The sequence below is a fragment of the Rhinatrema bivittatum genome, chromosome 5 (genome assembly GCF_901001135.1).
Source record: "Rhinatrema bivittatum chromosome 5, aRhiBiv1.1, whole genome shotgun sequence".
NCBI lineage: Eukaryota > Metazoa > Chordata > Amphibia > Gymnophiona > Rhinatrematidae > Rhinatrema > Rhinatrema bivittatum.
The window spans coordinates 344,508,463-344,527,986 of NC_042619.1; the positions used below are offsets into that span (position 1 = coordinate 344,508,463).

Genomic DNA, 19,524 nt, shown 5'->3' on the forward strand with positions numbered 1-19,524 from the left:
TGGTGAAGTCTGAGACAGCTCCCTCCCTGCATTACTAGTGAGAGGCTGGCTTCACAGACAGGGGGGAGCTGCCTGACCCTCACTCCTGACTTCCCCCATGTCCCAGCGAGTGAAGGGTGTGTGGGGGAGGGGGGGGGGGGGAGGATGGTGAAGTCTGAGACAGCTCCCTCCCTGCATTACTAGTGAGAGGCTGGCTTCACAGACAGGGGGGAGCTGCCTGACCCTCACTCCTGACTTCCCCCATGTCCCAGCTAGTGAATGGTGTGTGGGTGAGGGGGGGGGAGGAGGATGGTGAAGTCTGAGACAGCTCCCTCCCTGCATTACTAGTGAGAGGCTGGCTTCACAGACAGGGGGGAGCTGCCTGACCCTCACTCCTGACTTCCCCCATGTCCCAGCTAGTGAATGGTGTGTGGGTGAGGGGGGGGGGAGGAGGATGGTGAAGTCTGAGACAGCTCCCTCCCTGCATTACTAGTGAGAGGCTGGCTTCACAGACAGGGGGGAGCTGCCTGACCCTCACTCCTGACTTCCCCCATGTCCCAGCTAGTGAATGGTGTGTGGGTGAGGGGGGGGGGGAGGATGGTGAAGTCTGAGACAGCTCCCTCCCTGCATTACTAGTGAGAGGCTGGCTTCACAGACAGGGGGGAGCTGCCTGACCCTCACTCCTGACTTCCCCCATGTCCCAGCTAGTGAATGGTGTGTGGGTGAGGGGGGGGGGAGGAGGATGGTGAAGTCTGAGACAGCTCCCTCCCTGCATTACTAGTGAGAGGCTGGCTTCACAGACAGGGGGGAGCTGCCTGACCCTCACTCCTGACTTCCCCCATGTCCCAGCTAGTGAATGGTGTGTGGGTGAGGGGGGGGGGGGAGGATGGTGAAGTCTGAGACAGCTCCCTCCCTGCATTACTAGTGAGAGGCTGGCTTCACAGACAGGGGGGAGCTGCCTGACCCTCACTCAAGCAGAGAAGCCCTTCTTACAAAGCTGAGCTAGTGAGTTAAGTAGGAGGAAAAGTAAACATACTTGGCTACTTAAAAAATACACTTACCAACAATCAATTTAGAAAGGTGGTCCTGGCTGGAACTGTACACAGTTCCAGCCAGGACCACCTTTCTAAAATGCACAGTGATTGGCAAATTCAACATGCACGTGTCTGCTAACAAAAATAATAAACAAAGAAGTTCTAGTCACGTGAGTGCTGATCATCACATTACTTTTTTTGTCAAGCTTCCAACTGTTTCCATTTCACATCCCCCCAACCATTACCTCAGTGGTAACCTTGGTAACATCAATAGATAAGAGCACAGCCAGCCAATAGGAATACATATTCATTCCTAAGTGACCTTTACTGACCTGGGAAGTGTGAACACTTTGTTTCATTTTCTGTTGGTGTTCATGAGTTTCCAGTTCCATTTCCCATCCCCCCAACCATCACCTCAGTGGTAACCTTGGTAACATCAATAGATAAGAGGGCTGCCAGCCAATAGGAACACATATTCATTCCTAACTGACCTTCAGTGACCTGGAAAGTGTCTATTTGTATCATTTTGAGTTAGTGCGCAATAAATCGAGTTAGTGCGCACTAACGGGGAGTTAGTGCGCACTAACTCGAGTTAGTGCGCACTAATCGGAAAAAACGATTTTTAACGATTTTTCAACGAAATAATCGTGCCAAACACGATTTTCTTCTCCTGCCACACGATTTCTATCGTTAAGACGATATGGAAAACGATTCACATCTCTAATATATACCCTTCTACCTTAGTTTGTAACCCCACCCTAAATTTTTAGTAGAACATGTGGTATGTAATAATTAACACACAAACCCTGAAACTGTAAACCGACTTTGTAACAATACGTTGTGATGATGTTTATCTAACTTTTTTCCCGATTACTGTAAACCGTTCTGATGGCGAAACCGAATGACGGTATACAAAACACGATAAATAAATAAATACATACATAATATCTACCATGCCGTGTAGGCCACTCCCTAGTTTTCTCTTAAGGGTAGTCCGTGTAGTAACGTCCAATCCTTATGATAAGGGTACTTGCCACATTTTTCCAAACTAAAATAGACAAGTTGATATCCAAGTTCACCAATGCATCATCCACTCCCATCCAACAATCCGAACCTGACTGCAACCAAGTCAAGACTAGAAATAACACTAATATTCTATCTTCTCTAGAATGCACCTCTACACTAGAAATAGAAATTCTCATTAAAAAAGCCAAACCTTCCACCCATCCTACCGACACAATACCCACCAAACATCTTCTCGCAATACCTAACCTGATTGCTAAACCCTTAACAAATATCATCAACCTGTCCATTAACTCAGGAAAGGTACCTGTCCCTCTTAAACAGGCAATCGTCAAACCTATTCTAAAAAAACCTAAACTAGACCCCTCTGATCTAGCCAATTACCGTCCCATCTCCAATCTGCCTTTCATATCCAAACTCCTTGAAAAAACCGTTAACAAACAACTCACTGAATATCTCGATGAAAACCACATCCTTGCACCTTCTCAGTATGGTTTTTGGAAATCCCACAGCACCGAGACTCTTTTACTCTCTCTGTCAGATCATATTCTCAAAGGCTTCGAGAAAGGGCAATCTTATATCCTTGCCTTTCTTGATATCTCCTCTGCATTTGATACCATCAGCCACTCCATTCTCCTACAGCGATTATCTGAAATTGGCATCACAGGTGTTGCCCTTAATTGGTTCAACTCCTACCTCAGTAATAGAGAGTTCAAAATTCAGCTAGGAAACCATGTCTCCAAGGCCATACCCCTCAAGCAAGGTGTCCCACAAGGTTCATCCCTCTCCTCAACCCTTTTCAACATCTACCTCTTACCCCTCTGTTACCTCCTTTCTAGCCTCAACCTCCCTCATTATATATACGCTGACGATGTTCAGTTGCTCATCCCCATTACCGACTCTCTTTCAAAAACCATGGATATTTGGAATGATACCCTCCAATCCATAAACAACCTCCTTTCTTCCATCCACCTAGCCCTTAACACCACTAAAACCGAAATTATGCTTATCTCACCTCAAAACCAACTGAACCCCTCCCCGCTTTCACACATCCCATTTGCTCAACAAGTCCGAGATCTGGGTATTATTCTCGATGGTCACTTCTCACTGAAGAAATTCATCAGTAATATAATAAAGGATGGATTCTTTAAACTTCACACCCTTAAGAAACTTAAACCTCTACTTCATCCCCCTGACTTCCGTACGGTTCTACAAACTATTATCTTTGCCAAAACAGACTATTGTAATTCCCTTCTCCTCGGACTCCCCAACAATGCCATCCACCCCCTTCAAATACTACAAAATACTACAGCACGGATTTTGACCAACACACACAGACACGATCACATCACACCGGTACTAAAAGATCTACATTGGCTTCCCATAGCCTCCCGTATACAATATAAGGCTCTCTCACTCGTTCATAAGGCCTTGTACAACCCCGAAATGAATTGGTTCAATGACTCCCTCCGATTTCACCAAGCCAATAAACCCACTAGACACATTCATCTCGCCACCATGCCCACCACTTCACCTAAACTCTACAAATTAACCTCCACGAGAGCACGTGCATTATCAATCGCAGGGCCCATTCTCTGGAATACAATGCCAGTTGAACTTCGCCAAGAAGAATGCCCAAAAACTTTCAAGCGCAAGCTTAAGACCTGGCTCTTCACCAAAGCATACACTTAAATTCTCATTTCTCTCATCTATGCCCTCCCATCTCTGTCCCCCTTGACCCAGATTTTCACTAAATGCGGATGAGTCCCCCTCGAACTGGTTTCTCCCTAAGCATACATCATTCCTCCTCTCACTCCCTTCTGTATTACCCTACCCCCTCCCTACCCCTTCTTCTCCCCCCCTCTCCTCACCCCTTCCCTTCACATTTGATATTTCATGTTATTCCCTATAATTGTACATTTTGTATATACCTGCAATCTTTGCCTACACTAATTTATTAATCTAATTTCATTCTTCTGTCACTTTTCCTCCTTTTTTCTCTTTTTACCCTCTTGTATTCATGTTATTTTAATTTTAGATTAATGCTTTATTTCCCCTACCTTTCCTTACTCTCTAATTATTATGTTTCAATATGTTCTAATTGTATTATGTTAAACTTGTTCGATGTAAAGCGCCGCCACAGGCACTAGTTTCTTGTTTCGCTGTGAACCGATGTGATATCATTGATGAATGTCGGTATATAAAACCGTTAAATAAATAAATAAATAAAAAATAATATTTACAGTCAAAAACCAAGCAACTATTAAACCCATAAAAAATGACTGCAAACAACATTTTTACTGACTGAGATACCTTCCTGAAAATTCCAGCAATGCTGATTGGCTTTGCTTTTGAATTTGGCTGTAGATAGAAGCAGTCCTGTGCTTTTTCCCTTATGTCTGTATATCGGTATCCTCAGACCATAAAGGTTGCCATCTGAATCCAATTCCTCCGCCCCCCTCCCCCCACCATCAAAGCAGAGATTGATGTTGCATTTGCATCAAAAGTATCAAGGCTTATTAGTTGAGGGTAGTAATTCTGATGCTTCTGCTAAGGGTCATACCGAGCAGATTACCCCCATGAACTCTTTTCTTCATTTCTGTCCTCTGGCCTTTAGGAACCCACAGTGTTTATCTCATGCCCCTTTGAATTCTTTGCTGTTTTTGTCTTCACCACCTCCTCCAAGCCTCGGTAGTCCGGCATCAAGGCAAGTTCAGTTTGAAGTCCAGCTGCTGCTCGAGTCCCTTTAGCTACCTGACGGCCTATCACTGGTGCCGATTCCTGGAAGGAAATTGGTGTTGATGGCAACCACCCCCTATGGTGATCTCCAGCTCAATCGGGGGAGGAAGATTTGCTGAGGTGCAGGATATCCTTGGATTCCAGGCCCCAACAGACAAGTGTGCCCTTCTCTGAGCCCTTGTCTGCAGGATGACTACCATCAGGGTCTTCACCATTAGTATACTAATTGGGTTCTGACTCCCTTTTCTGCACATCCAGAGATAGCTCTGTAGAAAAGGAACTGATGGGTCTCCTTTCCAACCCATCTCCTCTTCCAGTAGTTAAGAAGTCCCCTCCAAAGGACCTCTCCTTTATTAGATTTATTCGCAGAACATTCCTTTTATTGATGGCGAATAGGAACAGAAAAAACATGCTGGACATTCTCCTGTTTGTGGAACCCCTAAGGTGATTGTGGCAGTCCCAGTTCATGAAATCCTTTAAGAGAAACAGATGAGGATGTGGGAGAATCCCCTCTCTGTGGATGCGATTTATCTCGTCCAGAGATAATCTGGTCTAATCTGCTCTCAAGAGGACAATGGGTAGGGATTTACAACTCTGGATACTCTTGGGAGGAAAGTATTTCAGGGAGCTCTTCTAAATGCCTGCATAGCCTCCTGTTAGCTCTTTATGGTTTAGTATATGTGGGACTTACTAAAGCAGATGCAGGAGGTGGCCAAGCAGCTCCCTCAAAAGCAACAAAACACTCTTCAGTCACTGGTGGGTAAGGGAATGAAGTGTGTAAAACACATGGTCCACTTGGACCTTTAATGTTTTCAAAATGGCATCAAGAGTCAACTGATGCTCACAGATTTACTTTGCAGGCCTCAAACCTTCGACCAGAGGTCTAGGAAAGACTTGCATATGTGCCCTGTAGTGGAGAAAATGTCTTTGGAGATAGGGTAAAGGAAGTGCTGGTGCAGATCTGTAAACACTGTGCAATGCTTCAACAACTCTCCACGGTTACTCCAGACCTACCCTCCGCTACCAGGAAGTATCCAAGTATGGGGCAGAGAAGGCACTTCTTCCAGCTGAGAAGGTGTTATCCTCTGCCCCATAGTTCTGTTTACAACAGGCCCCTTATGCTTGTCCAAGGCAGCAACAGGCCCTAAGCTACAACCAACACCCAATCAAAGTCTAGGATGGGGGTTTTGACTGGATCACAGAGAAAGCATGGCCTGCATCCCTGTACCTGGGCCGGAGAACCTTCCTGTCGGAGGCAGGCTAAGATTTTACATAAATTATTGGCCCAGGGTAACTTTGGATATGTGAGTTCTCAGCATGATTGGTCTTCCTCCAATTTGCTCTCTGGATCCCAATTAGGCATCTCGCTTTGAATCAGAAATGGCCTCAAAAAGACCTCTCCTCTCTCTTGCAGACCAGTGGGTTCAAATCCATTTCACCAAGGGGGAGAGGGAGGTGAATCTACCTCAAGTACTCCTGATTCCAAAGAAAACATGGAAACTCTATCCCATCTTAGACCTAAGGTCTTGAACAAATTTCTGAAAAGATAAAAGTTCAAGATGGTTTCCCTGAGCAGCTTAACTCCCTTTCTACAAAGAAGGGACTGATTATGCTCTCTTGATTTCAAGAATGTGGACACCCATTTAGAGATATCCCAAGTCACAAGAAATATCTCAGATTTGTAGTGGGAGATCATCACTTCCAATATTGCTTGCTGCTTTTTGGCATGATGTCTACCTCATGTGTCTTAACCAAATGCCTTGCTGTGGTGGAAGCGCACCTGTGCAAACCGGAAGGGCATGTGTGTCCTTATCTTGATTGCTGTATTGCAAATGCATGGCTGCACTTCTTGGCATTGAATCCCAATTGACCAAATCCTTTGACCGCTCCTTGAGCTTTCTTATATTGCTTCTCATTTTTCCACTCTTGCAGATCTTAGGATTATCTACAAAAAGACAAAAGTTTCCTTCTAATCCCTTGGCAATATTGCTCAAAAGGATCATGTTTCAGAACTGATTCTTGAGAAACCACACGTATCAATCTTCTCTCTTCAGAGTAGGTTCCATTTACCGCTACCGACTGATGCCTTTCAGTTAGCCAATTTGTAATCCATTCCACCACTTTGGGAACCCACTCCCAGGCTTTCCATTTTATTGATAAGCTTTCTGTGCTGGACTGTTTCAAAAGCCTTGCTGAAATCCAAGTAAACCACAGTGAATGCTCTTCCTTGATCCAATTCTGTAGTCTCCTAATCAAAAAAACCAGATATGTTTGACAGGGCCTTTCTCATGAAGCCTCGGATCCTGCAGTCCATATGATTGTACATAGTTCATTATCCTTTAGCAGTCTTTCCATTCATTTTCCCACCAGCGAGGCAAGGCTAACCGGCCTGTGGTTTCCAGCCTCCTCCCAGCTATCACTTTTGTGAAATGGGACCACAATCGCCCTTCTCCAATCCTGCGGCACTACTCCATTCTCCAAGGGTCTGTTGAACATGTCCTTCAGCGGACCTGCTAGTACTTGTCTGAGCTCCCTTGATATCTTCTGATGTATCTCATCAGCCACCATGACCTTGTTCACTTTGTTTTGCTAGTTACACCCAAACACTATCTTCAGTAAATGGGGGATATATCTTCCCCACTGTCATTGGTACTCTTGCCAACCAGCAATGGTCCTTCTTCATTCCATCCAATATTCTCCTTGTGGGTTCCATCATCATTAGTGAACACCAAGCTAAAATATTTGTTTAATATTTCTGCTATTTCCTCATGTTTCTCCACACCCTGCTCCTTTCAAACTTACAATGCCAACACTAGCTTGTCTCCTTTCTCTGATATATCTGAAAAATGCTTTGGCTCCACGCTTAACCTTTTTGGCAATCTTTTCTTCTATTCAAGCTTTCGCTGTCCTGATTTCTTTTCTCATTTCCTTCAGCTTTTCTGTGTTCCTCTTTTTTAGTTTGTTTGTACTTTTTGAATGCTGATCTTTTTGCTTCTATTTTTTCAGTCACTTCCATGGAGAACATATCAGTTTTTTATCTTTTACTTATATGTGCATTTTTGTACAAAAAGATTTGTTGCCTTTGTTATAGCTCCTTTTAATTTGCCCCACTTTTGTTGCACTTCACCCATCTCCTCCTAGCCTAGCCATTTTACCATAGTCTGTATTTTTGAAATCCAAGACTTTGATCTTCAAGAGTGACTTCTCTCCCTCTTGGTTGTTATATCAAACCATACTGTCTGATGATCACTGGTGCCCAAATGTTCACTTACCCAATCAATGGAGATATTAACTATTTGTGAGCCCCAAATCCAATATTCTCCTTGTGGGTTCCATCATCATTTGTCTGAGCAGAGCCCCTTGAAGGGATCCACAATCTCTCTACGTCTTGCAAATTCTGCAGCAAGGATACTCCAATCCAGGCAGATTAAAATCTCCAAGCAACTCAATAAGAATACATCCCAATGGAATTGGTGCCTATTACCAACATGTAGAAGATAGACCCATCTCTGTACAACCTTTGGTTGTCAGGTTCATGCAAGGTCTACTTCATTTGAAGCCTCCCATCAAGCCTCCCGCTGTGTCTTAGAACTTCACTGTTGTACTGATCCAACTAATGAAAGCTCCTTTTGAGCCATTGCATTCCTGTGATCTAAAGTACCTGACTTGGAGGGTCATATTTTTGGTGGAGGTCACTTCAGCATTCACAGTCAAAGAGCTTCATGCTCTAGAAACTTGTCCACCTTATACCAAGTTTTATCCTGTTTCTGCCCAAGGCAGTGTTGGAAGTTTCTGCCCAAGGCAGTGTTGGAATTCCATCTTAACCAGTCAATCGTCCTTCCAACATTCTTTCCTAGGCTGCATGTTAAGTAAGGTGAACAAGGACTGCACAGTTTGGACTGCAAGAGATCTTTGGTCTTCTTCCTGGAGCAGACTGAAGTCCATAGAAAGTCCGTCCAGGTTTTTGTTTGTTTTGATATCAACAATCTGGGGATTGCCATTCCTAAACAGACTATATCCAGTTGGCTAGCAGATTGCATTTCCTTCAGTTATGCCCAGGCAGGCCTGAAACTGGTGGGTAATGTCCAGGCTCACTCTTTGTGAGCCATGGCAGCTTCGGTGGCTCACTTAAGATTGGTCTTCATGGAGGAAATGTACAAGGCTGCGACATGGAGTTCTCTCCATACATTCATATCACACTACTGTTTTGACAGGGACTTCCAATGCAACAGTAGGATTTGGCAAGTCTGTACTGCAAAATCTGTCTGAGATAGTATCCAACTCCTTTCCCTGCAAGAGCCCATTAATTTGGTTTTAGGCTGCCCCTCATACGTAAGATGTAAAAGTAGAAAAGGATTGTTGCTAACAAAAATAGTTTGTTGTGCCTGTTGGCACTTTTGTTATTGTTTTACCCTTTTTTCATTCAGGATGCTCTTTTGCTAGGGATTACCCACATGTGAGGACTGTTCTCTTGCTTGTCCTCGGGGAAAGCAGAATTGCTTACCTGTAACAGGTGTTCTCAGAGGACAGCAGGAAGTCTTCATGAAACCCACCCACCTCCCCTTGGAGTTGGCTACTCAATGCTAAGGAATAAGACTGAAGGAGGCCTCCACATTGATGCCTGGTATAGTGGTATAAGCTGGGCATGCCTAGTGAGGCACAGTCGAAGTTCTAGAAACTTTGATATAAAAATTCCGGGCTGAGCTTCATTGGATAAAGTCACCACATCTGCAACTCTGCTGTGTTTCATTTCTTCTGGGACATCAGTGTGCCCAAGTGTTATTGTTTTCGCCTCAGCTTTTATGTTTCCTTCTTTTTTCATTGCTTCTATTTCTAGGCCTCTTTTCTCTGGGGTCACTGATAGGACCCCTTTAATTGAAAATAGCCCTTTTTCTTCTTCAGCTAATCTTTCTTGAATCTTTCTTCTCATTTTATTTCATAATGTTGATTTTTCAGATGATGGCAGAAAAGAAGACCGGCAAAGGTAGCGCCGGCGCCATTTTGGTTCCTGGCACCCGACGTCACGAGTGCAGGAGATCGCTCCCGGACCCCCGCTGGACTTTTGGCAAGTCTTGGGGGGGGTCAGGAGGCCCCCCCCCCCAAGCTGGCCAAAAGTCCCTGGGGGTCCAGCGGGGGTCCGGGAGCGATCTCCTGCACTCGTGACATCGGGTGCCAGGAACCAAAATGGCGCCGGCGCTACCTTTGCCCTGTCACATGTTAAGGGCAAAGGGCCACCGGCACCATTTCTATTAACTCAGCCGTGGCCCGAGAGCGGGAGATCGCACCAGGACACACAAACCCCCCCCCCCCCTGGACCCCAGGTAATTTAAAACATTTTGGGGGGGTTCGGGAGGGGGGGATTTGTTTTAAAGGGTCGGGGTGGGTTTTAGGGTTGTTTTGGTGTGCCGGTTTTCTCGCCCTCCCCCCTCCCCCGATAAAACGATTTTTTAACCAAAAAAACCATGACGATCAGATTTCCCCCCCCCCCTCAGCCAAAATCGATCGTTAAGACAATCGATCACACGATTCACATCCCTACTATCCGCTGACTCATTATCTCCTCTCATCTCCTCCCACTCGCCGCCTCCTGCCACCTTCATCCCTTCACCATAACCCCTACTCTTCTCAAATCCTTCTGGTGATTTACCTTTCCTGTTAGCCCCCCTTCTCTATCTCCCACACAGCTCCTTTCCCAGTCTTTTTCACCTCTCTCTCATTCTTACATTCTCCTAGCCTAACCTTCTCACCCCAGGCTCCTCTTCTTATCACAACTGATGTCCTCTCTCCCAGCTTGAACCTCCTTCTCCTTTCTTTAAGTCCATGCCCACTCTCTCAGCTCCTCTTCCCCCTCACAGTTAATCTCTTACTCTCCCAGCCAAGATTCCTGTTTTCGGTTCCAGATCTTCCCTGTAGTAGTATTCCATCTTCTAGCTAGCTTTACAACCAATGATGTACCTTCTTCCCTCTCTCACCTCCCGATCTTCCAGCAGTTCTCTCATCCCCTCTCTCACCTCCCTCCTTGTCCCCTCATATCTCCTCCTTTCTCAGTCCCTCTAACGGCAGCTCTTCCCATCTCCACTGCGTCTCGGGAAGCCTGTCTGTCTGTCTTACAGTGCTGCAGCTCTCTGGTCCCCCTGCAGCCCATTGGTCAGTCGTTCCTCAGCCAGCCAATAGGCTGCAGGAGGAGGTGGGAGCGGTAGCAGTGAGACAGAAGCACACCCGCCTTGCAGCATGGCGTTCTCAGGAGTGCAGGAGACAATAGTGAGGGGGCCCCAGTGCTCTCAGTGCTGGTACCTATGGTGGCAGATGCTCGAAGGGAGCGAGATAAAGTGTAGATATACAGAGAGGGGGCAGCAGTGGTGCAATTCTGCAGGGTTGTTTTTGCCGCTCCCTGTAGCCTGCTGCCAATTATGCTAGACGGATTGCACTTAAAAGCCCTGAAAAAAAAAAATCCTTGAAATTTGTTGTCTCTTTGTCATTTCAAAACTCACTTTTATTTTACAACTTTGAAAGAAAGAGTGACAAGGCATCTGCCACAACTTCAATGCACGCGTTTTATTTATTTATTTATTTATTTATTTAACAGCTTTTATATACCGACGAACGTTGGGAACATCTCATCGGTTTACATATAACAGAATTAGCAACCAGCTTTACAAGGAACATATAACTGAGGAGAATAATGTTAAAAGAGAGAACTTAGAAAACAAGAGCGCTAAATAAACTTATTAAATCACTGGTACAAGACTTATTAAACCACTGGTACAAGACAGAAGTACAGCATGACCATACGGGGCCCTGAGGAAATGGAAACAGAATATAGCTTTTAGAGAATTTCCTGTCATTTAGGGATGCTGCTGCTCTTATAGGCCTGGTAGCCTCTTTATGATTTAATACCAGTGATTTACCGTAATCAAGGCAGTGCAGTTTTCGTAATGTGTCTGGTAGAATTTTGTCATTTGAGCTTAATTCTGTCAGTAAATATGAGTTGAATCGCTTTTCTGATTCTTAGGCTCAAATTTTATTTTTGTCCAACTCGATAGTGGAGATTAGTATCAGGATTGTTCCTGGATGCAGTTTTACATAAAATCAGTTTTGTGCGTAACTGTCATATGATAGTATTTATGCACATCCCTGGCTATCAGTTGGCTTGTGACATAATAATGTAATTTAATATATGAGGTTGCACACAAGGCGGAGACAGTCATAGATGACTACTGAATATATGTTTTGACATTTCTGTATTGTCTAGACCTGGAACCGACTAGAGTGAGACCTACTTTAGGTCTCGCTTTCAGTGGATTGCAAGACCTGGTACAAATAATTATAGTACAATCAAATTTGATATAATCACTTGAGTGAGAATAATAGCTAAAACTACTGCAGCAGTATTTAACTTAAACAAGGGAGAGTATGATAAAATGAGGGGATTAGAATAAAACTGAAATGAAAAGCCTGCGTTAGGCATTGAGATGTTTAAGAATACTGTCTTGGAAGTCTAAATAAAATATATTTACTCAAGTTAAAAAAAAGGTGAAAAGAGGATAAACGACGGCCAGCACGGCTGGATGATGCTGTGAAAGAGGTTATTATAGTAAAAAAAAATACATCTTTTTGAAAATAGGAAACAGCATAAACTGTTGCTGGCAAATTGCATGTAATAAATCCAAGAATAAGTAAATGGTAAATGTAAAACATTAGTAAGGCAGGCCCAGAGAAAATAGGAGGGGAAACTTGCTAACCATTTTCAAGTACATCAAAGGCAAGAAGCCTGCACAGGAGTTAAAAGTGTGCATTGGGCTAGGGAACCTTCTAGTGTGAACTGATAACTTGTTAATGGATAGGAAACAGAGTAGGACCAATTTTCCCGGTGGCGAGAGGTGAATAATGCAGTGCCCATCTGATCAGTGTTGTTTAACATATTCATTTATTATCCTAGAAAAGAGAGCAATGAGTGAGGTGAGGAAATTTACAGATGAGAGTAGTTAAAGCACAATCAGACTGAGGAATTGCAGGAAAACCCCGTGAGACATTAAACAGCAGATGAAATTTAATGTAGACAAGTGCAATGTGATACACACAGGGAGAGTAATTCTAACTACGGTATATGTACACAGTGTACGTTACCAGCCAGGAAAAGGGCTTCGGCTTCATTGTGGACAATACATAGGTCCTCAGCTTTGTGTGTAGCAGCTTACAAAACAGCAAATATAATGTAAGGAATAGAAAACACAACACTGAATACCATAGTGCCTATCTCTTGATCTGTGGTGTGACCACACCTTGAGTACGGTGCGCATTTCTGGTTGACTCATCTCAGAAAAGATAAAGGGAGGGGCAGGACAGATGAGGAAGGGGCTGGGAGAGTCTTGATGAAGAGGTTAGAGATGATGGAAAGGGGATATGATAGAGGTCTGTGAAATCATGACTGGTGTAGAAAAATAACGAGTGGTTATTTATCCTCTATGAAACTAATTGGTGGCAGATTTAAACCAAATTTTAAAAAGTATTGTTTTCAGTTCATGCGCCATTACATTGTGGAATTTGTTTCTGTAAGCTGTAATCAAGTTAAATAGTACTGCTGGATTCAGAGAAGGTTTGGCCACATTTCTGGAGGATAGGTATTAGCCTCCTTTTACATCCCGGAGTGAGCAACAGGGAAAGGATCTCCCCATGAGGATCTGCTGGGCACTTCCAAGTGACCCTGAACGGCCATGGTCAGAAGCAGGAGGCTGTGGGCATGATGGATCATTGTGGGAGTACTTTGCACCTAAGTGGGCTGTTCAGTTTTGCTCCCTTAAGCTGTTTCTTGACATCACTAACTTTGCATGGTTTTACATAGTTTTATTGAATAATGTATTTATTTATCTGCCTTCCTTTCTGCAGGATTAGGTTTTAGCAGGGTATAGGCTGTGAATTACACACGTTGAGGCCAATTTTCATGCCCTCCGGATATCTTGTACCGATGGGACTGCAAGCTCGTGCTGCCCGTGTGCGCGGTGCAGGCACAAACGTACGCTCATGCTTTGCAGAATGTATGGAGATGTGAAAATAAAATCCAAGTGCATTTTCATTCCCTGGACCTAACTCCGCCCTTAGTTAAGTGAGGGGTGGTCGAGGGGCAGCGGATGAGAGCAATAGTCAAAACTGTGGTTTATGAGTAAACATTTTCGATTATTGCCCCCATTGTTTCTAAATGCAAAACAGCATAAAGCACTGCAAAAAACTGTGTTTTGTCTGATCTGATATGCAATACAAATGATCCCATACAGTAAGATATGTGAACTTTTTTTTCTTCTAGCTTTTAACCTCCAGTTCCTACATGTGGATTATAGCATTAAGTGGCTTGGTAAGTTCAGTTAATTTTAAACCTTTTAATGATAAAAGGCCTGGCAAAGAGAAATATTTATTTGAAAATTAGAGCTTGTGCTAATTCAAACCCTTTTTGTACCTGTAAGCAGTAAGAATGTGATCTCTAATGTTCTAGCATTTAAAAACATGCCTAAATACTCTGTGAATCTCATATAACAAGGAAACATGATTTTCCAACAGTTTGCCCTTTAGTGACATTGTGTATAGGTCTGCTGTAGTCATCATTTCAGGATCTCTGGGAAATGCTGTTAGATCAGTTATATTGATTGACCGACTTTCCCATTAGATGCGTAAATTATTAATTATATTTTAAAATTAACCTTCCAGTCATTATAGGTCTGTGTTGAAGTTCTTACAGATCAATAATACAACTTGCATGTTTTGCACTGAATAAATCCCTAATACCTGGCCTCATATTTTCCTTATGGCGTTTGAATTGAGTCATATTTATTTATTTTATGTTTGTTTTATTTATTTATTTATTTATTTACTTACTTATTTAGAGTTAGCGTGCACCTTTTTATTGGTAACGCAAAGTGAGTTACATTCAGGTACAGTTGGGTATTCCCCTATCCCGAGAGGGCTTGTAGAGTAAGTTTGTACCTGAGACAATGGAGAATGAAGTGACTTGCCAAGGTCATAAGGAGCATCAGCAGGATTTCTGGTTCTCTAAGCACTAGATTACTCCACTCCACGTTTGCAGTTTAATTGTTATGATGATTTGGGCATTACCATTTTTTCTTTAGGTGGTGGTGGGGGAGCATGGCAGACATAGACCTCTCTGATCCCAATTCAGCCCTCCTTTCCTGGAGCAACATCACGGAGGCTGTAGCAAATAAACTATGTCCACTATCAACCAAAAAACTCAACCCCAACTCTTCAAAAAGCCAACCTTGGTTCAACAACGATCTTCGAAAACTCAAACAGAGCTTAAGACAGAAAGAGAGTAAATAGGCTCGCTGCCTATAAACTAGCGCTCCACCACTACAGGAACTCCACCTTAAATCAAAAAGGGACTTCTACGCTCACAAGATCCATGACCTTATCTTCGACGCAAAAGCTCTATTCACCTACGTATCCAAACTAACACAAACCAACGCAGCAGATATCCCTAGCAACCAAGCACAATCCAAAGCCGACGAATTGGCTCTCTTCTTCCAAAGCAAAATCTCCAACCTCCTAACATGACTGCCTACTAGCACTTCCTCTCCCACTAGTACATATCATCTCCTAAACAAAGGCATCACTCTCGAATCGTTTGATCCCATCACAGCTTCATAGATCCAATCGGTACTAAAGAAAATGAAACCTTCCTCCCATCCATTCGACCAAATCCCAACTAAACTTCTCCTACTAATTCCTGACACCATCTCCAAAACACTGGCTGACATCATAAACTGTTCACTATCTCAGGGATTTTTTCCTGATGACCTTAAAAAAGCCCCTCCTAAACCCCTCCTAAAAAACCCCTCCTTAAAAAAACAAATTTGGATCCTAAAGATCCCAACAACTTCCACCCGATCTCCAACCTTCCGTTTATAGCAAAGATCATGGAAAAATTAGTCAATGCGCAACTATCTGACTTCATCGAAGATCACAAAATTCTGTACCCCACTCAGTTTGGGTTCCATAAAGCTTTAAGCACCAAAACCCTATTCATATCCCTGACAGACCACCTCATCATGGAACTGGATAAAGGTCAATCCTTCTTAGTGATTCTCCTTGACCTCTCAGCAGCATTTGACACCGTTAACCATTCCATCCTCCTCAACCAGTTGTCGGTCATCGGAATAACAGGAACTGCATTTGCTTGGTTCAACTCATTTCTCAGTAACAGAGGCTACAAGGTCAGAATTCACAATAAAGAATCCCCCCACCACAACTCCTCCCTAGGAGTTCCTCGGGGTTCCTCCCTATCCCCCACGCTCTTTAACATATACATTCTTCCACTATGCCACTTGTTAACCAATCTGAAACAAACACACTTCCTATACGCCGATGATGTCCAAATTTTGATCCCCATTAAAGAATCTATTACTAAAACACTTGAATATTGGGAAAACTGCCTTCGAGAAACCAATTGCCTCCTCATTAGTCTAAACTTGATACTAAATTCTTCTAAGAGTGAACTCCTCATCTCCATGGAAAATAGTAATATCACTTTGAACCCTCCAACCAACTCACTCATCACCCAAGCAAGAGACTTAGGAGTAATCATAGACAATCATCTGAATTTAAAATCTTTCATCAACCAAACTACTAAGAACTGCTTTTATAAACTACAGGTACTGAAAAGAATCAAACCACTCCTTCACTTTCAAGATTTCAGGACGGTCCTTCAAGCAATAATTTTTTTGAAAATAGACTATTGTAATTCTATCTTACTAGGTCTCCCTGCCTCCTCCACCAAACCTCTCCAGATGCTCCAAAACGCGGCAGCCAAAATACTGACTAACACCAGGAGAAGAGACCACATTACTCCCATTCTCAAAAACTTACACTGGCTGCCAATACATTTCAGAATTATTCATGTCCATCACCATTATCTATAAAGCCATTCATCATCATGCTCCACTTAACCTACAAATCCCGCTCAGACAACTTACCTCCTCCAGACCCATTAGAGAAGCTTACAGAGGATCACTCCAGGTACCACAAACCAAATCCACACATTATCGATCATTTAGAGACCGGGCCTTCTCTACAGCGGGACCTTCGATATGGAACTCCATTCCCCCTGATCTGAGACAGGAACCATGCCTTCTAACATTTAGAAAAAGGCTTAAGACTTGGTTGTTCAAACAAGCCTTTCCAGACCCTAACTGATTCTCAGCATCAACCATAGAAAGACACTTCAGAATACTGTAAATAATTATACCTCTGTCTGTTAAGTTACTATAGCTTTGTTTCTTCTTCCTCCCAGTTGAGCAGCCTTGTTTTATTGTAACTGCATTGATTCTGTTCATGTGTTCAAGGTTCAAAGTTATTACACCCCCTGTTATTTGTAAACCAGCATGATGTGATTGTATCATGAATGCCGGTATAGAAAAACTATAAATAAATAAATAAGGTGAGGGAGTTTCACTATGACAGTAGTACAGTGCCGTATATTAGAATGTTTTAACTTCTTATCTATGAGGAATCGGCTCTCTCCCTCTCCAATGAAAAGCATATCTTTCTAAAATTTGGTTTGATCATTTTGATTGTACAGGTTGTATTCAAAGGAAACAAATTAGAATAATTTTTGTATGAAATCAGTGCCATTTAAAGTAAGAAAACCAAATGGGTACAAAATCAAAAATTGATTCCTAAACTGTCGGGCAATATTACTGTGATATCAATGTTACATCTTGTTCAATGACTGATGACTCGTTTGTCAACAAAAGGCATAACCATTATAAAATGTGAGATACAGATGCAGAGAGTTGCCCTTATTAGGTAGGAAGATAGAGAAGGATGCTCACTGTTGCTATTGGTGCATGACAGGTGGTTTGTGGGAATCAGTGTTGAAGGCTAAATGCTTATAATTTAAATTGTGGCAGCTTTTTTTTTTAATTTTTAGTTTTGCATAGCAGCTAATATGTGAAAGCTCTTAAGAAAGAAAATTTGAGATAGAAAAAAGTTTTCATTTTCTACTAAAACACACTAAAGTGTTGGAATTTTTTGACACAGTAGAGAATATATGTAGAACTTCTGATCCTAGATATTTATAAATTGCAACTTGAGCTGCTTATTTTTCACACAATTAGCCATATTTGGAGGGTTCTGAAAATAGGTGTTTACCTGTGGCTTTGCATTGTGAACAATATCTCTATTGGCATTTTTTGGTTTATTCAATGATATATATATATAAAAAAAGAACCATATAAAAGCCTACCACAGATTAAGAGCAAAATAAGGTTGAGGTGGAGAAGAGAGGTGTGAGTGTCAGGAGGGGTTGTGGTAGTGTTTGTGTGGTAGTAGGGTACAGGGTGGATTTAGTTTTGTTTAGTTTGAGTTCTTAGCATACTGCAATCTCAATTTAAAATCCAAGTGGTATACAGTTAAGGAGGTGAAGAGTTGTGTGGGTATATGTGGTTATGGGGGTGGCAGTGTATTTGGATGTATGTGGCTGGGGGGATGGCATGATGTGTGGGTATACTGTATGTGGCTGGGGTATTAGCAAAGTGTATGTTGCAGGCGTGGACCCTTGGACCAAGGTGGAATTGGGGCAACCTGTAAGGAAGGAGCCCTGCAGGTCCCCATCATCTGCTAGTCGAGCTGGCTGTGGCAGAGACCCAACTGGAGCTTCACCTATACCAGCCCACGTTCCCCTTAGGTTGAGCTCTTGGGTGCTGGGGCCAGCAGGTCTTAGGCGCAGGCCTCTGCTGGTGAGGTGAAGATCTATCAAGGAGTTAGAGTTGCGGGCCAGGGTCTAGTGCAGAAAGAATACAAGGAATTTCAGAGTCTGACAGCGGTCAGGGCAGGTGGCGTACTATCAGAGATGGTGTCCAGGCATTGGTCAGTGGCAGGTGGACCACTATCAGAAACAGTGTTCAAGCCAAGGTCAAACCAGAAATCCGTCCGAGGGGCAATGAGGGTTGGAAAGGAGAATAGGAGGCAAGGAGAGTAGCACAAGTAGGAGTGGAGATACTGAAGACTGAAGATAGAATGTAGACTGACCATAAAGCAGACAAGAACTCAGGAACAGGACTAGACTGCCAACAAAGGAACCAAGAATAGAAAAGAGGAACTCAGGAACACGGTCCCGGAACACAAAGCCAGAGACAGGAACACACTAAGGCAATGCACTCTTTCCGGAAGTTGACCTACTGCCGAGGTGGAAGGGAAGCAAGCCTTTTATAGAGAGGGAGCCTTGATGTCGTCAGAGGGCACCATGGGAAGTTGCCGCCATGGGCCCTTTAATTTGTGGCAAGTTAGGAGCGCATGTGCCTAGGGGCAGCCCTTGGTTAATGTTTGCATCTTCCTGTTCACCATGTTGAGCCCATTCAAGCAAGGCAGTCTGCCATGCTCTCATCTGAAGATCTTGTTCATCATTTTTTGGAAGAGAGCCGGGGCGTCACTTAGGCCAGAGGGCATTACCAGATACTCAAAATGCCCATCTCAAATGTTGAATGCAGTCTTCCATTCATCCCCAGATCAAATTTGGATTAGGTTGTACGCTCCTCAGAGGTCTAGTTTTGTGAAAATCCTTGCCCCTTGGATGTGGTCAAAAAGTTCAGGGACCAGGGGTAATGGATATTAATCCTTTTTGGTAATTGTATATTATCCGCGATAGTTGATGCAGGGTCAAAGCGAGCCGTCCTCCTTGGAGACTAAAAAGAACCTGGCACCAGCCGGAGATGAAGATGGTTGATGTGAATCCCCGGTCGAGGTT

The 19,524-nt window shown here is 43.3% G+C and overlaps 1 protein-coding gene across 6 annotated transcripts in view; it reads left to right on the forward strand.

Annotated features, from left to right (window-relative positions):
* UBAC2 (UBA domain containing 2) overlaps nucleotides 1–19,524 on the forward strand; it is a 377,581-nt gene that overhangs the window by 219,264 nt on the left and 138,793 nt on the right. For all 6 annotated transcript variants that reach the window (XR_003857130.1, XR_003857131.1, XR_003857133.1 and 3 more), the window contains exon 6: nucleotides 14,077–14,124. Coding sequence is in view for 2 of the 6 variants with exons in the window: in XM_029604494.1 (XP_029460354.1) it covers nucleotides 14,077–14,124 (48 nt within the window). In the remaining 4 variants the exon portion in view is untranslated. The remainder of the gene's footprint in view (nucleotides 1–14,076; nucleotides 14,125–19,524) is intronic.